This window comes from Panthera pardus, unplaced genomic scaffold, assembly GCF_024362965.1.
Source record: "Panthera pardus isolate Hobbes unplaced genomic scaffold, ASM2436296v1 HiC_scaffold_12, whole genome shotgun sequence".
NCBI lineage: Eukaryota > Metazoa > Chordata > Mammalia > Carnivora > Felidae > Panthera > Panthera pardus.
In genome coordinates, this window is record NW_026526677.1 from 108,261,099 (window position 1) to 108,284,526 (window position 23,428).

General features: G+C 40.4%; 2 protein-coding genes across 2 annotated transcripts in view; one reads left to right on the forward strand and one right to left on the reverse strand.

Annotated features, from left to right (window-relative positions):
• Positions 1 to 17,298, reverse strand: part of ATM (ATM serine/threonine kinase) — a 131,709-nt gene extending 114,411 nt beyond the window's left edge. The window contains 7 exon segments of the mRNA XM_019469253.2: positions 4,663 to 4,827; positions 8,917 to 9,062; positions 10,922 to 11,034; positions 11,117 to 11,212; positions 15,104 to 15,213; positions 16,710 to 16,893; positions 17,192 to 17,298. Of these exon segments, the coding sequence (XP_019324798.2) occupies positions 4,663 to 4,827; positions 8,917 to 9,062; positions 10,922 to 11,034; positions 11,117 to 11,188 (496 nt within the window). The 5' untranslated portion in view covers positions 11,189 to 11,212; positions 15,104 to 15,213; positions 16,710 to 16,893; positions 17,192 to 17,298.
• Positions 17,299 to 17,666: 368 nt separating this feature from the next.
• Positions 17,667 to 23,428, forward strand: part of LOC109278701 (protein NPAT) — a 53,108-nt gene continuing 47,346 nt past the window's right edge. Inside the window, exon 1 of the mRNA XM_019469259.2 lies at positions 17,667 to 17,861. Within this exon, the coding sequence (XP_019324804.2) occupies positions 17,825 to 17,861 (37 nt within the window). The 5' untranslated portion in view covers positions 17,667 to 17,824. The remainder of the gene's footprint in view (positions 17,862 to 23,428) is intronic.

A 23,428-nucleotide genomic window follows, 5' to 3' on the forward strand; every position in this document is an offset into this window, starting at 1 on the left:
GCAATAATGTAATTAGACTAAAAACCATAAAAGGGAAAATGAAATAAAAAATAGGAAAGTACCCCCAAACAATTGGAAATTAAATAACACACTTCTAAATAATCCACAGGTCAAAGAAGAACTTTCAAGAAAAACAAGTCTTGAAGAAAAATGAAAATGTAACAATGCCAAAACGCGTGAGATGTGACAAAGCAGTGTTCAGAGAAAAGTTTATTATATTAAATACACATATTAGGAAAGAAGCTCTCAAACCAATGATGTAAGCTTCTACGTTAAGAAACTAGAGAACAAATTAAACCCAAAATAAACATAAGGGAAGAATAATACCAGAAATCCATAATGAAAGAGGCAATACCAAATCAAGCCTACATACGTTAAAAGGACAACAAGGTAATAATGTTTAAGAACAACTTTACGCTCCTGCATTAAACAATTTAGATAAAGTGTACAAATTCTTACACAAGTTATTAAAGCTAACTAAAAAAGAAATAAACTAAACATTCCCATATCTGTTAAAGAAATTGAATTCATAGTTAAAAATCACCTTCCAAAAATAACCTTCAAATTCAATCTAGTAATACGTAAAAAGAATAATACATCATGCCCTAGGAGGGTATGTCCCAAGAATGCAAGGTTGACTTAACTTTTGTATACCAAAGAACACTATTGTCAGCGTTAAAGCAACCCATGGAATGGGAGAAAATAGTTGCAAACCATATATCTGACAATCGGGGGTTAACATCCAGAATATGTAAATAATTCCTACATTTCAACAACAAGATAACAAGCTGATTAAAAACTGGACAAAGGGGGCGCCTGGGTGGCGCAGTCGGTTAAGCGTCCGACTTCAGCCAGGTCACGATCTCGCGGTCCGTGAGTTCGAGCCCCGCGTCGGGCTCTGGGCTGATGGCTCGGAGCCTGGAGCCTGTTTCCGATTCTGTGTCTCCCTCTCTCTCTGCCCCTCCCCCGTTCATGCTCTGTCTCTCTCTGTCCCAAAAATAAATAAAAAAAAATGTTGGAAAAAAAAAAAATTAAAAAAAAAAAAAAAAAAAAAACTGGACAAAGGAGGCACCTGAGTGGCTCAGTTGGTTAAGCATCCGACTTTGGCTCAGGTCAAGATCTCACCATTCCTGAGATCAAGCCCCACGTCAGGTGAGCTTAAGCCCAGCACTGACAGTGCGGAGCCCATGTGGAATTCTCTCTCTGCCCCTCACTCTCTCCCTCCCTCCGTCCCACTCTCTGCCCCTTGTGGGATTCTCAGTCTCTGCCCCTTGCTCACTCACGCCCTTTCTCTCTCTTTCACTCACTCAAAAATATATAAATAAATAGACACACAGATACATAGAATAAAAACTGGACAGAAGACAGGAATAGATACTTTTCCAAAGGTGATGTGCAAATGGCCAATAAGTACGTGTTAAAGTCATTAGAGAAATGCAAATCAAAATCACAACGAGACACCACTTCATACGCATTCACATTAGGAGGACTACTATCAAAACAAGAAAAAGAACAAGTGTTGGTAGTAAGAGTGTGGAGACACTGGGAACGTTTGTGATTGTGGATCTGTAAAACAATGCAGCCCTTGAGGAAAAGTTTTGTGGTTCCTCAATAAATTAAACACGGAGTTACCATATAATGCAGTAATTCTACTTCTGGATAAATACACAAAAGAACTGAAACAAAGGACTCAGGCAGCTCTTCCTACCCAAGGGTCCTGTCCTGTCCCTGTGCTTTAATAAAATCACCTTTGTGCCACCCTCCCCCCCAAAAGAAAGGACTCAAAGAGCTATTTGTACGCTCATGTTCATAACAGCATTATTCACAACAGCCAAAAGGTAGAAACCACTCAAATGCTCAATGACAGATGAATGGATAAACAAAATGTAGTATATACACACAGTAGAATATTACTCAGCCTTAAAAAGGAAGTAAGTTGCGAGACACACTACGACATGGATGAACCTTGAAGACACGAGTGAAATGGGCCACTGACAAGAGGACAAACACTGTATGATTTCACTTACACGAGGCGGCCAGGGTGGTCAAACTTACAGATACAGAAAGCAGAATGGTTGCCAAGGGCTGCAGGAGTCAGTTTTAGTTTGGGAAGATGAGAAAAGTGTTGGAAATGGAAGGTGATGGTTGCACAACAATGTGGATATAATACGTAACGCCACTGAACTGCACACTTAACAATGGTTAAGACGGTAAATTTTATGTCATGTACGTTTCACCATTTAAAAAAATCATACTAAAGCTCTTTGTCAATAGGATACAGCAGAAAAAAATAAATAAAAGTCACACAGCTCAGAAATGAATGGAAAAAACACAGATACAGGACTGCCTAAAGACAAAACCCCACAGAAGGTAAAAAAGAACTCCTAGATCTAATAAGTGATTTTAGCAAGGTCCCAGGACACAAGATTAATACACTAAAATCAGCTGTACTTCTGTATGATAGTAATGAACAATACAGAAATTGAAAATTTTAACATTATACAATTTATAAACTATTGCTATATAAATCTAATAAAAATATACAAACCCTGTATGCTGATAATCATAAAACATTGATTTCTTTACGTCAAAAAAGACCTATTACAATGAGCACTGGGTGTTGTATATAAGTGATAAACCACTAAATTCTACTTTTGAAATAAATACTAACACTATATATTAACTAACTTGATTTTAAATAAAAATTTGGAAGAGAACAACAACAACTACAACAACAAAAACAAAGACCTAAACAAAGAAATACATCATGTTCATGGATTGGAAGACTCTACATGGTTAAGAAGTCTATTCTTCCATAATTGTTCAGTAGAGTCCGTGCAATCCCTACCAAAATCCCAGCAGGGTTTTTTGTAGAAATCAACAAACGGATTCCAAACTTTGTATGAAAATGCTGGCTGGCTTCAGGCCATCTTCTCATCTCCTCAAAACTCTCCCTCTAGGGGCGCCTGGGTGGCTCAGTCGGTTAAGCGGCCGACTTCGGCTCAGGTCACCATCTCGCGGTCCGTGAGTTCGAGCCCCGCGTCGGGCTCTGTGCTGACAGCTCGGAGCCTGGAGCCTGTTTCAGATTCTGTGTCTCCCTCTCTCTGACCCTCCCCCGTTCATGCTCTGTCTCTCTCTGTCTCAAAAATAAATAAACGTTAAAAAAAATTAAAAAAAAAAAAAACAAAAACTCTCCCTCTAAAAAGTCTCATCCTTAACCATGGGCTCCATCAACATCACTACTAAAGATGGGTTCTGAACATAAACTTCACTTCTTGAGCAAAGTCCTCATTAAAGAAGCAAGTTCTCATCAGAGGAGGGAGCTAACTAGAAAAACAATTCAACCAAGGGGCAGATGGTGAGAAGTGAAAGTAGTATGCTTAAAAATAAAAAGAGCGTTTCAGAGAACATGCCAGATGATGGAACCATACTTAGGATGCTACAGGAAGGACCACCTTTGTTTCAGTGAGACCTGTGGTTACATGTAATAATCTAAGATACACAAACCCTCTGAATACTTAGGATGGACCACTTTGGTCATAGACAGGTGTCACAGTATCCTGGATATCACTAGCCTATTCTCTACAAGACTTGTTGAGGGTCGGATTTGGGACACAGCCTCCCTTACGTCCAGAACAACAACAGAGGCCCCAGATGACATCTAAGAAATTAATACAGCAGCTCAGAAGGCTTTCCTTCATGTGGGAACAGTAGAGTATAATGCAGAGCACTGATCAGGTCATGGTTTTACCATCCACATATATCTCATTTTGAAACGAGAAACTGACGACAAATAATACAAACATCTTTTCAGGTAGTCAGCAAAATTTATCTTGAATATTTACAATGAAAAATACTGAGCTTTTAGATTTTCAGAGGTGGTTGTATTAGACGACTCTGATATGGCTTAAGAGTGGCTTCACTAAAGCGAAATCCCATTCTCACCCATTGAACCCACTCAGCAACGGAAATGCTCCACCTCTGAAATCAATAAACTCAAATGTTTCAGCCTCTGACCCTAACTTCCTTCCTTTGTGGTCTCTACTAACTTTCACCTACAGGCTGTCAAAAACACTCGATTCCTCCCTGGCACCCACTCTCCTCATCTTGTAGTCACTGGGGCCTGTACATCCTGTGCTATCCGTAATGTGCGCTACCTTACAAGTGACCTGCTACAAGCCTAATCCAATGGATTCTTCTGTGTTTTATCATTTCCACCACACTTAAAACGTCATCCCCCTTCCAACCTGAAACTCTGTTGCTTTCACTTCTACAACACCTCTCCCTACTGGTTTTCTTCTTTGTACTTTAATCATGGTGGGGTTTGGGTGTCATTGATCTGTGAAGTCACGGCTTCCAAACATATCTATGTCATAGTGTGTTAGAATTTTTGGTTTACTTGGTTTTTTCCTGCCACTGGCCTGTCAAGTTCTTGAGGACAGGTATGGCTTCTTTCAATTCTGTAACTCCTTACCTATGATAGAGACAATAACTTCGGAAGTCCTTAAAAAATGAAACTAGGTGTTGGATTCTGTAACCATTTCATTTTACCAGGATACTGTGAAACGGCCAGGTCATTTGGGGGATACAGATTCCGACCAGCCTTTTACTGACATTTCATTTCACAGAAAAAATTCAAAAATAACAAACTTCAAAACATACCTAGCCACTGTTGCTGAGTTATTTCACACCAGTATTTTCTCACTGAAAGAATATCCTTGAGCAGTATGTTGCTGCAGTCGGCTCCATAAACAGTACCATTAAACGAATCTTTCACCGTATCCATGACATAATTCAAGAGTTCTTGACATTTTAGTCTGGGTGCTCCTATTTAAAAATAAACAAGCAAGTAAATAAAAACGTATAAATCTTAAGACAAGTAAGAACACCTGGAAGTACAACTATATAAATAATTCCATGTGGGAAATTACTATTAACCTCTTTCTCACAGAGCAGGGAGCAGCAAACTATGGCCTGTGGGCAAAATGCAGCCAGCTGCCTGTTTTGGGAAAGAAAGCTTTACGGGGCCACAGCCACATCCATTCATTTATGTATTGTCTACAGCTACTTTTATGCCACAACAGCAGAGCTCAATAACTGAGACAGACTAGAGAGCCTGAAAAGTCAAAAACGTTTACAGTCTGGTCCCTTGACAAAAGAAGTTTGCTGATCTCTATGGGAATATATAGCAAAAACAATCATTCATCCTATCCTTAATAATTCACAACTTCTGGAATTAGACCTAAAATGATCCAACGTTTCTTGGTACTTTTTAAAAAGAACGAATTCATTAGAATAACTTGAGATTGTAAGGAAGATATTTACACTAAAAATCAAATTACTTTCAAATCCTACAACAGCATGTATGGCATACAAGTATGTAAGGCAGTAATATTTCCTCTTTTATTTACTAGAGGTCCCAAAAATTCAGTACTAAAGGATATACTCTTAACAAAAGGATATTTAAAAACTGTTTCTTATTTTCAGCAAATCACACTGATGTTGCGGCTAAAATTTTATCCTATTTCAACATTAACAATCTTAAAACCACACATTAACATTTTTTTTGTTATAAGCTATCAGCAGGTCGCAAATCATATGTATCTGATCATATTCTAGTTCAGCATTTTCATATGGTGACAACCATCAAACTACAGTAAGCAAATACACACTGACATAATCGGAGTACTATTTTCATTTGTGTCCTCTATTACAATTTTAGGCATCTCTGGCCAATCATGAAATGCACAATCCCACGATCCTCTGCTTTAACACCCTGTGTATCTTTCTCTTATGGTCCTTGTAACATTTTCTTATCCATAACGTCTGTTATATTATAACATTCCTAAGGAATTAATCTCTATATTGCAACACAACCCAGTAACTGTCCTAAATAGTGTTTGCTTAGTAAACATTTATTAACTGCATAAATTAATGTCAGGATGAAATCACATTTCCCTATGGTCTTAGTCCCAACATATTTCCTTCCTCTGCCAAATTTGAGAAAGGCCTTAAGAATTATGCTGACATTCTTTTCTATAAAAATCTGCCTCCAGAGGACAACTAAGTTGGCTGAAAAGGATTTAAGGAACCTCACAGAACTTAACATTTTACAAATGTGCTTTGTGCAGAAGCAGATAAATGCCTACATAAAAGAATGAACAAATGCTTATTGGTTCCTTCCCAACTGTCTTTTTTCAATCTGTTTCTTTCGTCACACTTTGAATACCAGTGCTAACTAAGTCTGGCAAAGTCTGCACATGTGTTTCAATTCCCATCAATTCTCTCACCTCTTTGAAAAACACAAAGAAGTGAGATGACATAATAGTAACACCCTACCTTTGTTCTGAGGTTAAAGACATTTAAGTTACAAAGTTAAACCTGAAACTGGAGCACCTGGGTGGCTCAATCAGTTAAGCATCAGACTTCAGATCAGGTCTTGATCTCAGGGCACATGAGGTCACGAGTTCGAGCTCCGCATCAGGCTCTGTGGTGACAGCTCGGAACCTGGGGCCTGTTTCAGATTCTGTGACTTCCTCTCTCTCTACCCGTCCCTCACTCAAACCCCCCATCTCTCCCCTTCAAAAATAAATAAACATTTAAAAAAAATTCAAAGTTAAACCTGAAAGAAAAGGAAGCTTCAAATGAAAACAACCACTTTTCAACCATTTAAATGATCTTATATTGATAATTTTAACTACTCTTTCCTATAAACAAAATATTGATACTTTCACACATTTTCAAATGTGATGTCCACTGTTAATTTTGTGACTGAAGGTCTTTTCACTCTAATGCAAAATTACATGCTGCAAAGTTTTCTGAGGGGTTACAAATGGGCTTGGGTATCGTTCTCTCCTTACTCTCTAAGTACAGATTAAAATCTAATAAGAACCCAATGTCAGTAGCCAAGAAATCAAATTTTAATAAATGCAGGGCTATCCTACAGGGCAAAAGCAGGTGCAGAGTATTTCAGTGTAGCTTTCCTCTGTCCATGCTGGAGTCCCTGACATGGGCTTGCCCCTATCCACACAACTGGCATCTCAGAGCTGGAAAAATAAATTTCTCCTAAACCACCACTTTTTAGACTCAAGTCTCATACCACCATTCTAAAATATCATTTGCTAACCATCTGTATCCTTCTACTCAATAACATTTACCAACACTGGCCTTTTCTGATTCTTTTTATTTTACTAAGTTCCTTATTTTAACTCCAAGATAGCCTACAGTGTCATATTTCTTTCAGGTGTCCAATATACAGTGACTCAATGGCGTTTCTGATTCTTAAACTAAACTTGGTATCGCAAAGCCACATTTTTTAAAATTTATTTTTAATTGTTTTCAGTTTACATCCAAATTAGTTAGCACATAGTGCAACGATTTAGGAGTAGATTCCTTAGTGCCCTTTAACCCATTTAGCCCATCCCCCTTCCCACAACCCCTCCAGTAACCCTCAGTTTGTTCTCTATATTTATGAGTCTCTTCTGTTTTGTCCCCCTCCCTGTTTTTATATTATTTTTGTTTCCCTTCCCTTATGCTCATCTGTTTTGTCTCTTCAAGTCCTCATATGAGTGAAGTCGTATGATTTTTGTCTTTTTCTAATTTCACTTAGCATAATACCCTCTAGTTCCATCCACATTGTTGCAAATGGCAAGATTTCATTCTTTTTGATTGCCGAGTACTACTCCATTGCGTATGTGTATATATATACACACACCACATCTTCTTTATCCATTCATCCTTCGGTGGACATTGGGGCTCTTTTCATACTTTGGCTATTGTTGATAGTGCTGCTGTAAACACTGGGGTGCACGTGTCCCTTCAAAACAGCACACCTGTATCCCTTGGATAAATGCCTAGTAGTGCAACTGCTGGGTCGTAGGGTAGTTCTATTTTTAGTTTTTTAAGGAACCTCCATTCTGTTTTCCAGAGTGGCTGCACCAGCTCGCATTCCCAACAAAGCCACATCTTTGAAGAGTGAACAGAGTTTAAGCCGAAGAGTCTGTACACAAACATTTCTGCTTCTAGCTTTCAGGATTGTATGAAGCCCGTTTCTTTACATGAGCCTACAAGGATCCTGTGTTTTGATTCAAAAATATGAACTCTTTAAAGCATTCACCGCATCAGTTCAAAATGGAAATATGTGGCTCAACAGAAGCAAAAAAATCACAGTTATTTTCTTTTTTAATCAATAGAAGGCACAGTTATAGTTACAAGAGTGGGTTTTGACTGCCAAGAAAGCCACTGTGATCTCAAAATGAGTTACAAGTATAGAATAAAAGATATACGAGTCATGCACTGCTCTGTACCAATCAGAACATACCTATAATTGAGTCCCACACTTTGAGAGAGAATTAAATTGAAGAAAATTCAGAAGAGACTGACACAAATACTAGGTCATACGAGCTGAAGGAAGTTTATCTGTTTAGCTTAGAGAAAAAGCCTCAGAGAAAATGTCATGGCTAACTTCAAATACCTCAAAGGATACCATTTTGAAAAAATTTATTGGGATGTGTCTTTATTACCTGAGAAGGCAGAAGCAATAAATAACAAAGGGAGACAAGTTTTTACTACTATTAAAGCTATTCAAAGATAGCAAAAAAAAAAAAAAAAAAAAAAAAAAAAAGGCCTCAAAAGGTTATGTTCATCATTAAGGCCACCTAAGTGCTAAGAACAAATAGAGGGGGTCCAAGAAGAAGAACGGGCAGCTGGAATAGTAATTTTTAATCTTTCAATCCAGGCACTACCATTCCATGCTTGCATAAATTCATCCAAATAGTTAAATCTATAGTATTAAAAACCATGATATGTACTAGAGATTAGAGTTAGCATCAACTATTACCTCAACACATTACAACCAGACTCAGGCAACAGTAACTCTTAATAAACCAGCTCGTTACAACTAACAACAGCACTTACTTTTATTTGCACATTTGATGAAGTATTTGACCAGACTACTAATTTCTTGCATCTTTTTCTGCCTGGTGGCTTGTGTTGAGGCTGATACACCTGCTTTTGCTGTTCTCAGACATTCTGTTTCTTTTTGAACATATTTCTGTAAAAATCTTCAAGAAAACAAAGTAGAATTTCAGAAAACTCATTAAATGCTTAAATTATTACAACAGTTCAGGGCGCCTGGGTAGCTAAGTTGGGTGGATGGCTGACTGCGGCTTGGGTCATGATCTCATAGCTCGTGAATTCGAGCCCCACATCGGGCTCTGTGCTGACAGCTCAGAGCCTGGAGCCCGCTTCGGATTCTATGTCTCCAACTCTCTCTGCGCATGCCCCCCCCCCCCCGCCACTCACACAGTCTCTCTCAAAAATAAACATTAAAAAAAAAAATTATTGCAACAATTCTAAAAAGTCCTTATGCCATTATACAGAGAACAAGCCACAATGTGCCATCAATGTACCAGCTAAATAAAACAATTTTCTCTTTCAAGGCCTAAGCCCCACCACACCCGCTTAAAGTCTGGTCTGGATCTGGAGCCTCCGTGATTTTCTGTTGCTTTCCTGCTTGCTTTTTCACCTTATTATTAAAAGCTTACAATTGTTTTAGGGCTCTTGATTCTTTATTGCCTGTTATTCTGTACAACCCACACCTTCCCTAAGCAGTTGGTAACACTTCTACCTTTGGAATAAAGGCTGCCTAGAAAATATTCATGATTAGCTGAAAGTGCCAAGTGCATCTCTGACCGATCTGAACAGTTTACGCAAAAGTCATCTTTAGATAATAACTATAGTTGTGGTATTCGAAATAAACTAACCAGAGGAAGAGAATCATGTATTTTTCATGTTATCTGCATTGAAATCTGTAAGTCATTCCAGTACCAAATACGCAGTAAAAATAAAAGTGTTCTTTCTAAATACTAACAACTTCCTTGACTGAAAATGTTGTTTCATGTTTCCCAGTATTCTCTATTAATTTAAAATATTTCACTCATGTGCCCTAAGTCTTACGATCTATTTCTAGTTACAGACTTCACAGTTAAAAATTATATTTTAATGTAAAAAAGCATCAATTCTGTCTGCCACTCCAGTCCACTAATCAATTCTGTCTTTCCAATGCCTGAATCCTGAATTTTGTTTGTTATTGTTAAAATTTAACATATGGCAGTTACTTACAGCAATATAGATGTAAAAATAACAGGGGTGCGGGTGGGACTCAGTCAGCTGAACATCCGGCCCTTGGTTTCAGCTCAGGTCATGATCTCACAGTTTGTGGGTTCAAGCCTGGGTGTCAAACTCCACAAGCACTGACAGTGCAAAGCCTGCCTGGAATTCTCTCCCTCTCCCTTTCTCTCTGTCCCTCACCCTCCTGCATGCTCTCTCTCTTTCTCTCAAAATAAATAAACAAGCTTTAAAAGATGCAAAAATAATAAAGTACTTTTTATAACTTAATTTTTTTCTCGAATTAGAAATTAAGACTTTTGAACTAACTAGTATGAAAGGAATTTTCTCTAATCTTTTCATTCATTCATTTATTTATTTTCTAGAGAGAGAAAGCACCAAGTAGGAAATAGCAAAGAAAGAGGATTTTGCCAAAGTCAAAAATCAACTAAATCTGCATAGCGCAGAGCCTGACATGGGGCTCGAATTCATGAAGTGTGAGATCATGACCTGAGCTGAAACTGAGAAACAGACACTCGACATACTGAGCCACCCAGGCACCCCAGAATTTTCTCTAATCTTGAGTGAGATATGTCTAAGACCTTTTATTGATCAAATGACTTAAAAAATGTAACTTTTTCTACATGAACATCCTTTAAAACTTATGTTTCAGATGAATGTTAAGCACCAATTTTATATACGAAGCACAATTGTATATAGGGAGCAAAGTAACACCTACATACACAAAAATACCACAACAAATAAAAATGAAAGCAAAAACTAAAGACGCTAAAATGAAATTAGAATGGAATACCTAAAAACAGCATCCCAATTCAAGTATTTCCCTTGTTTGGAATCTGAATGCCGATCTAAGTGTTGAACAGTTTCAGGATCCCGGATAAGGCGCTTAAATTTCTCAACTTCTTTCTGAAAATGAAGAAGAACATGGTAATGGATTGCCAATCACACACCTGCTACAAGGAAATATAAAATTTCAGGAATTTACTACCCTTCGTTCTGTAGCTCTATCGTGTTCCAATTGACGACAGCAAATAAGCAGATCGTTAAGTGCTAGACTCATGGTTCAGAATTTCAGAAAACGTCACTGTAAAAAATACATACATGCAAAATTACTTTAGACCTTCGGATTGTGGTATTAATACATAGGCAGGTCAAACTACACAACTAGAGATATACTGTGCTCAAACATACAGTGGTTTTTCTTAACGTTTCCATGTTCAACTGAGATTTTCTTAAAATATATCAAAACAAAGCTTCAAACATGTAAATTTGTGTGCAGCAGTGGGATAAAAATAGAAAACATGTAATTTATTGTTCTGAGAACTTTTCTTTTTTTTTTTTTAATTTTTTTGTTAATGGTTTTATTAATGTTTGAGAGACAGAGACAGAGCGTGAGCAGGGGAGGGGCAGAGAGAGGGAGACATAGAATCCGAAGCAGGATTCAGGATCTGAGCTGTCAGCACAGAAGCCAACATGGGGCTCGAACTCAAGAACTGCGAGATCATGACCTGAGCTGAAGTCAGACACTTAGCCAACTGAGCCACCCAGGCGTCCCCGAGACCTTTTCTAGGAGACATGACACTTCTATTTTTTTTTTCAATATATGAAATTTATTGTCAAATTGGTTTCCACACAACACCCAGTGCTCATCCCAAGAGGTGCCCTCAACAATACCCATCACCCACCCTCCCCTCCCTCCCACCCCCCATCAACCCTCAGTTTGTTGTTTTTAAGAGTCTCTTATGCTTTGGCTCTCTCCCACTCTAACCTCTTTTTTTTTTTTTTTTCCTTCCCCTCCCCCATGGGTTTCTGTTAAGTTTCTCAGGATCCACATAAGAGTGAAAACATATGCTATCTGTCTTTCTCTGTATGGCTTATTTCACTTAACATCACACTCTCCAGTTCCATCCACGTTGCTACAAAAGGCCATATTTTGTTCTTTCTTGTTGCCACGTAGTACTCCATTGTGTATATAAACCACAATTTCTTTATCCATTCACCAGGTGATGGACATTTAGGCTCTTTCCATCATTTGGCTATTGTTGAGAGTGCTGCTATAAACATTGGGGTACAAGTGCCTCTATGCATCAGTACTCCTGCATCCCTTGGGTAAATTCCTAGCAGTGCTATTGCTGGGTCATAGGGTAGGTCTATTTTTAATTTTCTGAGGAACCTCCACAATGTTTTCCAGAGTGGCTACACCAATTTGCATTCCCACCAACAGTGCAAGAGGGTTCCCGTTTCTCCACATCCTCGCCAGCATCTATAGTCTCCTGATTTCTTCATTTTGGCCACTCTGACTGGCGTGAGGTGATATCTGAGTGTGGTTTTGATTTGTATTTCCCTGATGAGGAGCGATGTTGAGCATCTTTTCATGTGCCTGTTGGCCATCCGGATGTCTTCTTTAGAGAAGTGTCTATTCATGTTTTCTGCCCATTTCTTCACTGGGTTATTTGTTTTTTGGGTGTGGAGTTTGGTGAGCTCTTTATAGATTTTGGATACTAGTCCTTTGTCCGATATGTCATTTGCAAATATCTTTTCCCATTCTGTTGGTTGCCTTTTAGTTTTGTTGGTTGTTTCCTTTGCTGTGCAGAAGCTTTTTATCTTCATAAGGTCCCAGTAGTTCATTTTTGCTTTTAATTCCCTTGCCTTTGGGGATGTGTCAAGTAAGAGATTGCTACGGCTGAGGTCAGAGAGGTCTTTTCCTGCTTTCTCCTCTAGGGTTTTGATGGTTTCCTGTCTCACATTCAGGTCCTTTATCCATTTTGAGTTTATTTTTGTGAATGGTGTGAGAAAGTAGTCTAGTTTCAATCTTCTGCATGTTGCTGTTCAGTTCTCCCAGCACCATTTGTTAAAGAGACTTTTTTCCATTGGATGTTCCTTCCTGCTTTGTCAAAGATGAGTTGGCCATACGTTTGTGGGTCTAGTTCTGGGGTTTCTATTCTATTCCATTGGTCTGTGTATCTGTTTTTGCGCCAATACCATGCTGTCTTGATGATGACAGCTTTGTAGTAGCGGCTAAAGTCTGGGATTGTGATGCCTCCTGCTTTGGTCTTCTTCTTCAAAATTACTTTGGCTCTTCGGGGCCTTTTGCGGTTCTATATGAATTTTAGGATTCCTTGTTCTAGTTTCGAGAAGAATGCTGGTGCAATTTTGATTGGGATTGCATTGAATGTGTAGATAGCTTTGGGTAGTATCGACATTTTGACAATATTTATTCTTCCAATCCATGAGCATGGAATGTTTTTCCATTTCTTTATATCTTCTTCAATTTCCTTCATAAGCGTTCTATAGTTTTCAGCATACAGATCTTTTACAACTTTGGTTAGATTTATCCCTAGGTATTTTATGCTTCTTGGTACAATTGTGAATGGGATCAGTTTCTTTATTTGTCTTTCTGTTGCTTCATTATTAGAGTATAAGAATGCAACTGATTTCTGTACATTGACTTTGTATCCTGCAACTTTGCTAAATTCATGTATCAGTTCTAGCAGACTTTTGGTGGAGTCTATCGGATTTTCCATGTATATGATATTTCTATTAAAACGTAAAAGATAAACAGAAAACAGACAGGTCAAGAACAAGGAAAAGGGCACCCAAGGATTTAACACTTTAACAGCAGCACCCTTTCTTATATGTAGCGATGTGTCATTTGTTGAGCCAAAAGTTTAATTTGCTGTGCTCTGGAATTGATAGCTAGGAGGTTATCAGAGCTGGCAAACCTTGCCTAGCACTTAAGTCTCAACTGGCTTGATGGTTCTCACTTAAAAAAAAAAATTGTTTTTAACGTTTATTTATTTTTGAGAGAGAGACAGAGCATGAGTGGGGTTGGGGCAGAGAGAGAGGGAGACACATAATCTCAAGTAGGCTCCAGGCTCTGAGCTGTCAGCACAGAGCCTGATGTGGGGCTTGAACTCACAGACAGTGAGATCATGACCTGAGCTGAAGTCAGATGCTTAGCTGTGCTGACAGCTCAGAGCCTGGAGCTTGATTTGGATTCTGTGTCTCCCTCTCTCTCTGCCCCTCCCCTGCTCATGCTCTGTCTCTGTCTCTCAAAAATAAATAAATGTTAAAAAAATTAAAAAAAAAATACTACAGAGATATCCCTTGCAAAAGTCAAAAATCAACTACATCTTACTGGGCTTGAATGCCATTGCTGTAGCTCTCCTCTTAGGTTTTTGAACATAATCAAGCCTACCTCTGATGACCTTTAAAAGAACTCATATAAGAAAAGCATTTCGTGTCATTAATTTTGAGTCACTTTACAAAGAAGCTTCATCTTTGTTAGACTATAAATATTTACAAAGAAAATATGTACCTTTTTTTGTGTATTACCTATCTCAAGAGGCAAGGGGGGGGGTGTCCTTTACCCATGCATTCACATAAATTCTACTCATTCTTTAAAGATCAAGTATGTTTCCCTGCTGCTATTTCACTTACAGGATCTTAAAACCGGAACTGAGAGAACACGTCCAATCTTCGTACAAAGAAATCTCTCCTACAAAATTATTTCAACACTCTTTTAACATCCAGTGAAGGCACACTACCTAATGAGCCTACCTATTGCACTGGTAGAAAAGTCTAAGTCACTTCTTCATTTTTATTCATTGGTTTTTCTGACTCTTATCCCTAGTACAACCTCCTCTACACTGCTGTGGATTACAGGTTGTTATTTACTTGACAGTCTTATTTGTTTGGTCGTAAACTTCTCGGGGAAAAAAACTATTATTTTCATGTTCATGCTATTTTCATTTCCATTCCTCACAATTTTACCTAGGACTCTTCCCCCTTCTTACTCACTCTTAGCTTAAAACCCTCTTGGAGTGAGTCAATACGGAAAACAAAACTGGGATTGTAACCAATGAAAACACCTTAGCAATATCCAAAGAACCATAAATGTAGGCACATTTATTTCTAGATATACTAAACGTGTTGTTTGTAATGTAAAAAAAAAAAAAATCACATGTTTACTGACCACGTGACACTTCCAGGAAGATGTAGCCCTCAAATTTTCTTTTTTAAAGCTGTGATTTTTCTGCTGGCTTCCTTCTATTTTTCTCTCTTCCGTTTCCCAAAAATGGATTACTTTCAAGAAAACACAACAGTCCAATCAGGAAATGTTCAATCACTGATACATGCAACATTTACTGAGCAACAACTGTGTTCGAGGTACTATGTTACGGGTAAGAGACACAAATCCTACCCTTGTGGAGTCAGAAGTGGTGAGGGAGAGTGACGACAAACGAGTACACTGAAAAATAAATGTATAATTCCAAACTGATATATGACTCAAAGGAAACACAATATACAATAACAATGGAGAAGATCACTTTTGATAAGGAGCCAGGGAACACATCCCAGCAGAGGTTACAACAAAGCCAAGATCTGAACGGGTGCCAATCAATGAAACAGCTAGAGGGCCAACACTGCAGCAGAGACTAGTATCACCAAAAGGTCTTAAAATGGAAAAGTGCATGGTATGTTGGAGGAAGTGAAAGAAAACCAAAGAACTACAAAGCAGTCAGCTACAGCAAAAGAGTCAACAGATCAGGTAGAATTTGATTAATACATTCATCCAGAACTATCTACATTCCACTACCAACATGCAGTTAAACAATACACATTTCCTAAGCAACAGCCTCTGAAATGGCAAATCCAATGTCCCTTTTTAGATCTCCACCAAGTTGGTCCCTTTACAGAATTTGACAATGATACCTACACCCCATCTTCCCGCATACAATTCTGCCCTTGGCATGCCATTCTTTCCCGGTGTAATAGTGTGGGCTCTGTACTTAGATTATACTGGTTCAAATCCTCGTCCTGCCATTTAGAAACTGTATAAGCCTGAGCAAGATAGCTATTTCCTCTAACGTCAGTTCTGTCAACGATAAAATAAAAAACAATACCAAAGGTATTGTAAGGGTGCCTACTTCAAAGGTTTTGTAAGGGTGCACGAGCGTGTTTAACACAGTGCCTGGAACACAGCAAATGCCCAACCATTGCTAGCAATTATCATTATTCCCTTTGTTTCTTTAATCTTTTTTGCTGGTTCTTCTTCCACCCACACCTGCAAGAGGATCTTTGTGTCCTTACTTCTCAACCTATGCTCTCCCAGGGTTGTCTCATCCATCCCTAAGACCCCACCATGCTGAAAATGCCCACATCTTTCAATCCACGCCAGACCTCACTCTTGAGCTTCAGAAACCTTCCACACTTTATGCCTTTACATGCATTTCCCCTTGTCTGCAAGGCCCCTACCATACCCCTCCGGGTTCAGTGGCCACTGAACAATTGGAGGTCTTACCACACAACCTCATTTGCTCCTCTGCCGTCACAGTTCTCTCTCAGATTATCCCCCTGAGCTCTAAGGGTCCTTTTACTTCCTGTGCCCAGCGGGGCACACGGGTGGCTCGGTCCTTTGAGCATGGGGCTCTCGATTTCTTTTTAGGTCATGATCCCAGGGTCGTTCGATCCAGCCCAGCGCTGAGCTTGGAGCCGGCCTGGGATCCTCACTGTCCCTCCCTCTGCCACTCTTTAAAACAAAACAAAACAAAAAAAAAAAGCCTAAAACTTCTCGGTACCCTGCAAGAACAACAGCGAACGCTCTTGAGTGCTCACCACAGGCCAGAATAATCACAAGGGAGGCTGTACAGCGCGGTTGCAGATGTCAGCCAGAATTCCAGCTCCAGCAAAAGTAATTCCACACTCCGCGCTCCAACGCACGCCAATCTAGTTTAAACCTCAACAGATGCTCGTAGATCACATCTAATAAAGAAGAGGGGGGGCATGATTAGTCAAGTCATTTAGTTACAGCTGGTCCATACAGGGACAGAGAAAGGGGACGCGCAGGACTCAACGCGGCATTTGGCAGAAGAGTCCCGGCTATTAACTCCGCTAAGTCCGCTACGGGATCGCAGAGAGAGCGGGAGAAAGTGCAGCGCGGAATAATACGCCTCTAGAGAGCAGCAGGGTACACCCGCCATCAGGGGGCTGGCCCAGAATGGCTTGGACGCCCCTCAAGTACCCCCACGCAGAAGCCGCTGCCTGCTCGCCGCAAACCTACCGCTGCACTCGAACGGCCAGAGTGCAATTTCCCAAAGCGGAGGCGGCGGCTGCAGCCTAAATCCCGCTCCACTCGCCTTTCCCGCGTCCACAGCGGTTCCAGCCGAGTAGACACCCACTATTCCCGCTTCCGGTTCAAACGCGGCGTGCCCGCACAGCTTGGGTGTCCGGAGGAAGAAGTCAGAGTGACCCAGAAGCGGGCACGCTCTGCCCATGCGCGACGACCCCCGCACGCTCTCCGCCTCCTGCCCTCGCTCCCCTCAAAACATTCGGCTCGTCTGAGCGAACGCGCCTGCGCGTCGCCCGCCAATGGCATGCGAACTTGAGCTCTCCGCTCGCCCTCCGACTTGGGCTCCGGCGCCTGCATCCCACCTCCTCGCCGCCTTCAGCCCCACCCCTCCTAACGCGAGGACGGAAGTGACGACAGTTCCGACGGGAACGGAGGCGGGTTTCATTTCGGCGCCTTTCTTTCTCCGGCGGAAGCGATTGGCGGACGTGGGGCGAAAGAGGCGGGCCAAATTGCCGCGGGTTCGGTGCCGCCACTGGAACCGGGAGATGCGGCGCAGGAGCTGTCGGTGTGTGGGCTTTCACCTGAGTCTCGTCTCCTATTGCGGTTCCTGCTGCGGCTTCGGTCATGCTGTTACCTTCGGACATTGCGCGGCTGGTTCTGGGTGAGTGCAGGCGCGGGAGGGACAGTTATTGGGCCAGGCAGAGCAGGACGGAACGACCTTTGGGGCCAGAGGTTCTCCCGGGGCGGGGAGGCTCTGGGGCTTTGCCTCCGCGTTTGCAAGTTCTGACCGGCGGCCGTTCTCCCCCAGCCGGGCTCTCGGACCGCTTAAGCCTCTTTGTGTGGATGCTGCGCTCCCCGGAGGCTGCGTGGCGAGGGGAGGGCCCAGGAGAAGCCCGGGCGGAACACCTGAGGCCCGGATTCGGAGGGGGAGCCGGGCCTGCAAGCTTCGTTGGGACCCCTGCAAGGAGCCTTGTGGACGAGACGGACGGACCCACGTTCTAATTAGGAAAAATGAGGACGTCCCTGAGCCACCCGGTCGTGCAGAAAGACCTTCCCGACGCCCTATTCGTCCCTCGCCCTTAGAACTACGAATGTGGGGCGAACGGGGGTGATCTTGCCTCCCCATCCCTCACCCTCCCTCCCCGCAGTTAGTCGTCCGGCACCGAGGTCTGAAATGCCAGCTGCATGTTCTAAAACAGGACGGGCGAGCAATTTCGCAGAGGAAATGCTTTCCAGTTGAACGTTTTCTAGCTCTGATGGTTAGTGTTTTCCTCCATTTGAGGACGGTCGGTTCAGCGGGCCTGTTGTCAGGGCGTATTGTTTCTGTGGGAAACGGGTTTTGTTGTTGTTTGTTCCCAAAAGAATGGAGAGGGTCGTGCTGCTGAGCACCAGATCTGTAGGAAGCTCAAACCCTCAGATCCCGAGCCAGTGGTTTGCAGACCTCATACGCGACACCCTTGAAAGTAAATGGTAAACATCTGTGATGAAATTTCCCGTCGTGTCCACAGTAGTTGCTACTGTTACCTTATTGTTAGAAAATCCCATTAGTCTTACTTTTTTAAATACTCAGCCCTGCCCAGAAAAACAGGCCTTCGTGCACGGGGCTTTTGATGAGCACATTTTGCAGGAAACAGGAGAGACTAACTGTTCCACAGCCCGTTTTTGGAGGAACTAGTGACATAAGCTTAAACTAGTATTTTTGCTAATGTTTGGTTACTGTTTTGTCCACTTTATGAGAACTTATCAGTAGTTAGCCTCCATCTCTATCTGTGAGAAAAAGCTGGCTATCTTGTAATTGTTAGTTACATTTATGAGGTTTATGGTAAACCTCATAACCTAAAGTAGACTTTCACAGTGTTGAAGATAATATTGACATACTTTGTTTTTTCTTGAAGGTGTATCATTTGGTTATGAATTTTTGAGTTTTGGCAATTTGGTTAATCCACCGGATTTTATGTAACTATAGAAGTCCTTAACAGGGTTTCTCACCTTGTTCGCTATTGACTTTTGGCACCAGATAATTATTTATTATGGGGAGCTGTCCTGTGCATTGTGAGATGTTTAGATACCTGGCATGTATGGATAGATGCCAGTAAGACCTCAGTCCCACCCCCCACCCACTTATGACATTTTAACACATGTCTCTAAATATTGCCAGTATGTTCCCTGGAGGGCAAAATCACCCCCAGCTAAAAACAACCGGTCTTAAAGCAATATGATTTTCTAACTGGAATAATTCACACCTACTTGTGTTCTCCACAAGCCATCTGCTCTGCTTGACTTCCTAGTTTTTTTAATGGATAAAAACTCCAAATTAATTGTTTCTTTTCCTAAAATTCTTTGTCATTCACATTCCATTTTAATTGCCACCAATCCTACTTAATATGCCCGCCCCCCATGCCTTCTTTTGGACTTCTTTCGTGGCTTCTCAAATAGTCTTGCTATTGATATTTACTATTGAACAAGTCTGCCTAAAGCATTCACATTACACCTCCCATTCTAAAAGTTGAAAAACGTATGCACTTACCAAAATTTAAAGTTGTGCAAAAGAGTATAGTGTAATACAAAAGAAAAGAAAGTCTCCCCACCCACACCCATTCGTACTCTTCTCACTTAGTATTATGTATCTTGAAGTTATGTTAGCACCTGGTGATCCATAATTACAAAGCATAGAAGCCTAAAATAGTAATAGTTTCATTATTTCCTTATGATTCTTCTTTCAGTACAAAGCACCTTTTTCAGCAGCTCCCTTTTTGTTGGTTCCTTTTATTCATAATGTTCTTTAAGCAAATCTTTGCTTAGTATCGGACACTGTGCTAAATGCTAAGAATAGACAAGTTCTCCCTTTAGAGTTCACATAATTAGGGTTGTGTTTTTTTTCTTTTACCCTTACGCGTGTACCCCTCCTGCCCCCCAAATACTTTTCCTAGACCCCACCTGATGTTCCATCTAATGCCGTACTTATGTTTGTGAAATGTACATAATATAAACATATACAACACTTGAGCCATTTTTAAGTGTATGATTTTGTGGCATTGAGTACATTTACATTGTTCTGTAACCATCACCATCATCGACCTGTAGTTTTTCATATTCCCAAACTGAAAGTTGCCTTTTTGTCCTTGGTATTTTTGATCAGAGATTAATAAGACCAGCTTCGAGGGTTCTTGGAAGCCCCCCCAAAACTGTCTGTAAAGATTTATGTACAGTTGGGCATTTTTATGGGTATAGGATCCAGAACTGTTTTCGGATTTCTCAATAGGTTTGTTCCTTTCTATATGATTCAGAGTCCGTTCAGGAAAACTTAAAACCAATGTGAGTATTTAAAGGGAAGGGATTTAATGAGAGAATTGGTTACACTGGTGATAGAAGAACTAAGACAAGCAGCTTATGTGAACAGACTCAGAGTAGCCTCAGCAGGAAGCCACTATGATAATCAGGAGGACAAGGAGAGATGAAGCAATCCAGAGGCTGGGTTCTCTCTGAGGAAGATGGAAGGTAGACTTGTCTGGTGAGGGAGCAGTTGTCACAGAGGATATTCTGCCAAGGTAAAGAAGAAGTGAGAGAAAACAATATGGCTTCTTCCAGTTGCCCTCCAGTCCCCCACCAGTGCTTCGCATTGTTTGGATGCAGCTAGAAGCCAGCTGACCTGGAGCCTAGGAAACATTGTCTGCGTGGGGTCAGGTTTCCTATCTTTCGCAGCAGAGAAAGAGGAAGAAGAGATTGAAAGCAAACAGAACCAGAATTGACACACTCCTGGAAGGTCAAGAGCCACTGATCCTATTCACCTGTATATAGCTAAAACATTATAAATACTTGATAAATATTTACAAACGTGCAACTGTGATCATAACAGTCCTTTTTGCCTACTGACGTCATTTACCCATGTTTTCTGTTTTTATTCAGATTGTGTTTATTCATATTATTTATTCATAATATGTCATTGCTGACATTTACAGCTTTTTATGATCCTTACTCATTCTGTCTTTTCAGTTGTATCTCCAGCTGTTCTCTTTCATATACGTTGTGCTTCCTCCAAACTGGGCATGTTCTCCATACATGCTTTTCATAAGCTTTGTTGGGGATTCCCCAACCATCCTTTGAGACTCAACATCTTCTTTGTGATAGTCATAATTTTCCCCAAGTCTAGTAATACTTTCTCTAGCCCCATCCCCTCAGGAAGTAACTCCTATTGTGTTACTACCTTTTCTTTGTATTACAGTTACTTGCATATATATCTTTTGGGTCCTTTTAGATAACTTCTTTATAGACAGAAACTTTTGTTATTTGTGAATCTAGTTACATCAGTAAGTTAAGTCTTCCCAAGAATCACTTTTTTTTTTAATTTTTTTTTATTAGTTTTCTTTATTTTTGAGAGGCAGAGAGAGACAGCGTGTGAGTCGGGAGGGGCAGAGAGAGAGGGAGGCACAGAATCCGAAGCAGGCTCTAGGCTCTGAGCTGTCAGCACAGAGCCCAATGCGGGACCTGAATTCACGGACCATAAGATCATGACCTGAGCTGTAGTCGGATGCTCAACCGACTGAGCCACCCAGGTGCCCCAGAATTACTTACATATTTAAAATATCATTAATCATTAAATAATTGGATAATTTCTGGGAAAGTATTATATGTCGGAGATTGGGGCACCTGGGTGGTTCAGTCAGTTAAGCTCAGGTTGGGCTCAGGTCACGATCTCATGGTTGGTGAGTTCGAGCCCGCTGACGGGCTCTGTCTGACAGCTCAGAGCCAGGAGCCTGCTTTAGATTCTGTGTTTCCCTCTCTGCCCCTCCCCTGCTTGCATTCTGTCTCTCCTGTCAGAAATAAAACAGTTTTTAAAAAAAATGTGAAGGAGTTATTTTCAAGTCGGGGTTTTGTGATCTCTTGCTTTCTTCATGAGGCACCTCTCTTTCTTTCTCCATAAATAGAATGAAAGAAGATTGACTCTTGCCATGAGTCTAAAATTTTAATACTCTAGATATAATTAGGATTTTATCTTTCCTTCTCTTTTCTAGTTATATTTCCCCTTTGGTCTATTTTGTTACTCATTACTCCCTCCACTGAAAAGCAGGCTGAAGACAGTATTATATTAAGAAAAAAGGAAACTCAGGCATGCTTTCTTACCTTTTGTACCTCTTTGAAAATAAGTTTACATAAAAGCTGTTTTTAGAAGTAAAAAATAATCACTAATGTTAATTAAAGAGTAATTATATGTATTATAATAAGATCTTTGACCCCTATTTTGTATTTTCATTGTAAATTTTGACATTTGGAATAATTTATACCTAAAACTTCCACTATTATTATTTTTTTTTTTTTACAATTTTTTATTAAATGAAAATTTTACATACAGTGGAAATCACTCATTCTCAGTTCTGTGAGTTTTTGTTTTATTTAATTTTTTTAATTTACATCCAAATTAGCGTCTGGTGCAACAATGATTTCAGGAGTAGGTTCCTCAGTGCCCTTTACCCATTTAGCCCATCCCCCCTCCCATAACCCCTCCAGTAACCCTCTGATTGTTCTCCATTTTTATGAGTCTCTCATGCTTTGTCCCCCTCCCTGTTTTTATATTTTTGTTTTCCTTCCCTTATGCTCATCTGTTTTGTCTCTTTAAGTCCTCATATGAGTGAAGTCATATGATTTTTGTCTTTCTCTGACTTAATTTCACTTAGCATAATACCCTCCAGTTCCATCCACGTAGTTGCAAATGTCAAGATTTCATTCTGATTGCCAAGTACTACTCCATTGTGTGTGTGTATATGTATATATATATATACATATATATACATCTTCTTTATCCATTCATCCTTCGGTGGACATTTGGGCTCTTTCCATACTTTGGCTATTGTTAATAGTGCTGCTATAAACGTGGGGGTGCACGTGTCCCTTCAAAAGAGCACACCTGTATCCCTTGGATAAATGCCTAGTAGTGCAACTGCTGGGTCATAGGGTAGTTCTGTTTTTAGTTTTTTGAGGAACCTCCATACTGTTTTCCAGAGTGGCTGCACCAGCTTGCATTCCCAACTTCTATTATTCTAATAGAATTGGTCACGATCTAGTACTTGATGATAAGTAAGCTTTTAGTAAGCAAATAACTGGTTTTATATATATATATATATATATGTATGTATGTGCGTGTGTATACATATACATCTGCCTGTGGTGTATGTATATATATGTATGTGTAAGCTTTGAAGTAGTCAAAACGGTGAAGTAGGCACTTAATAC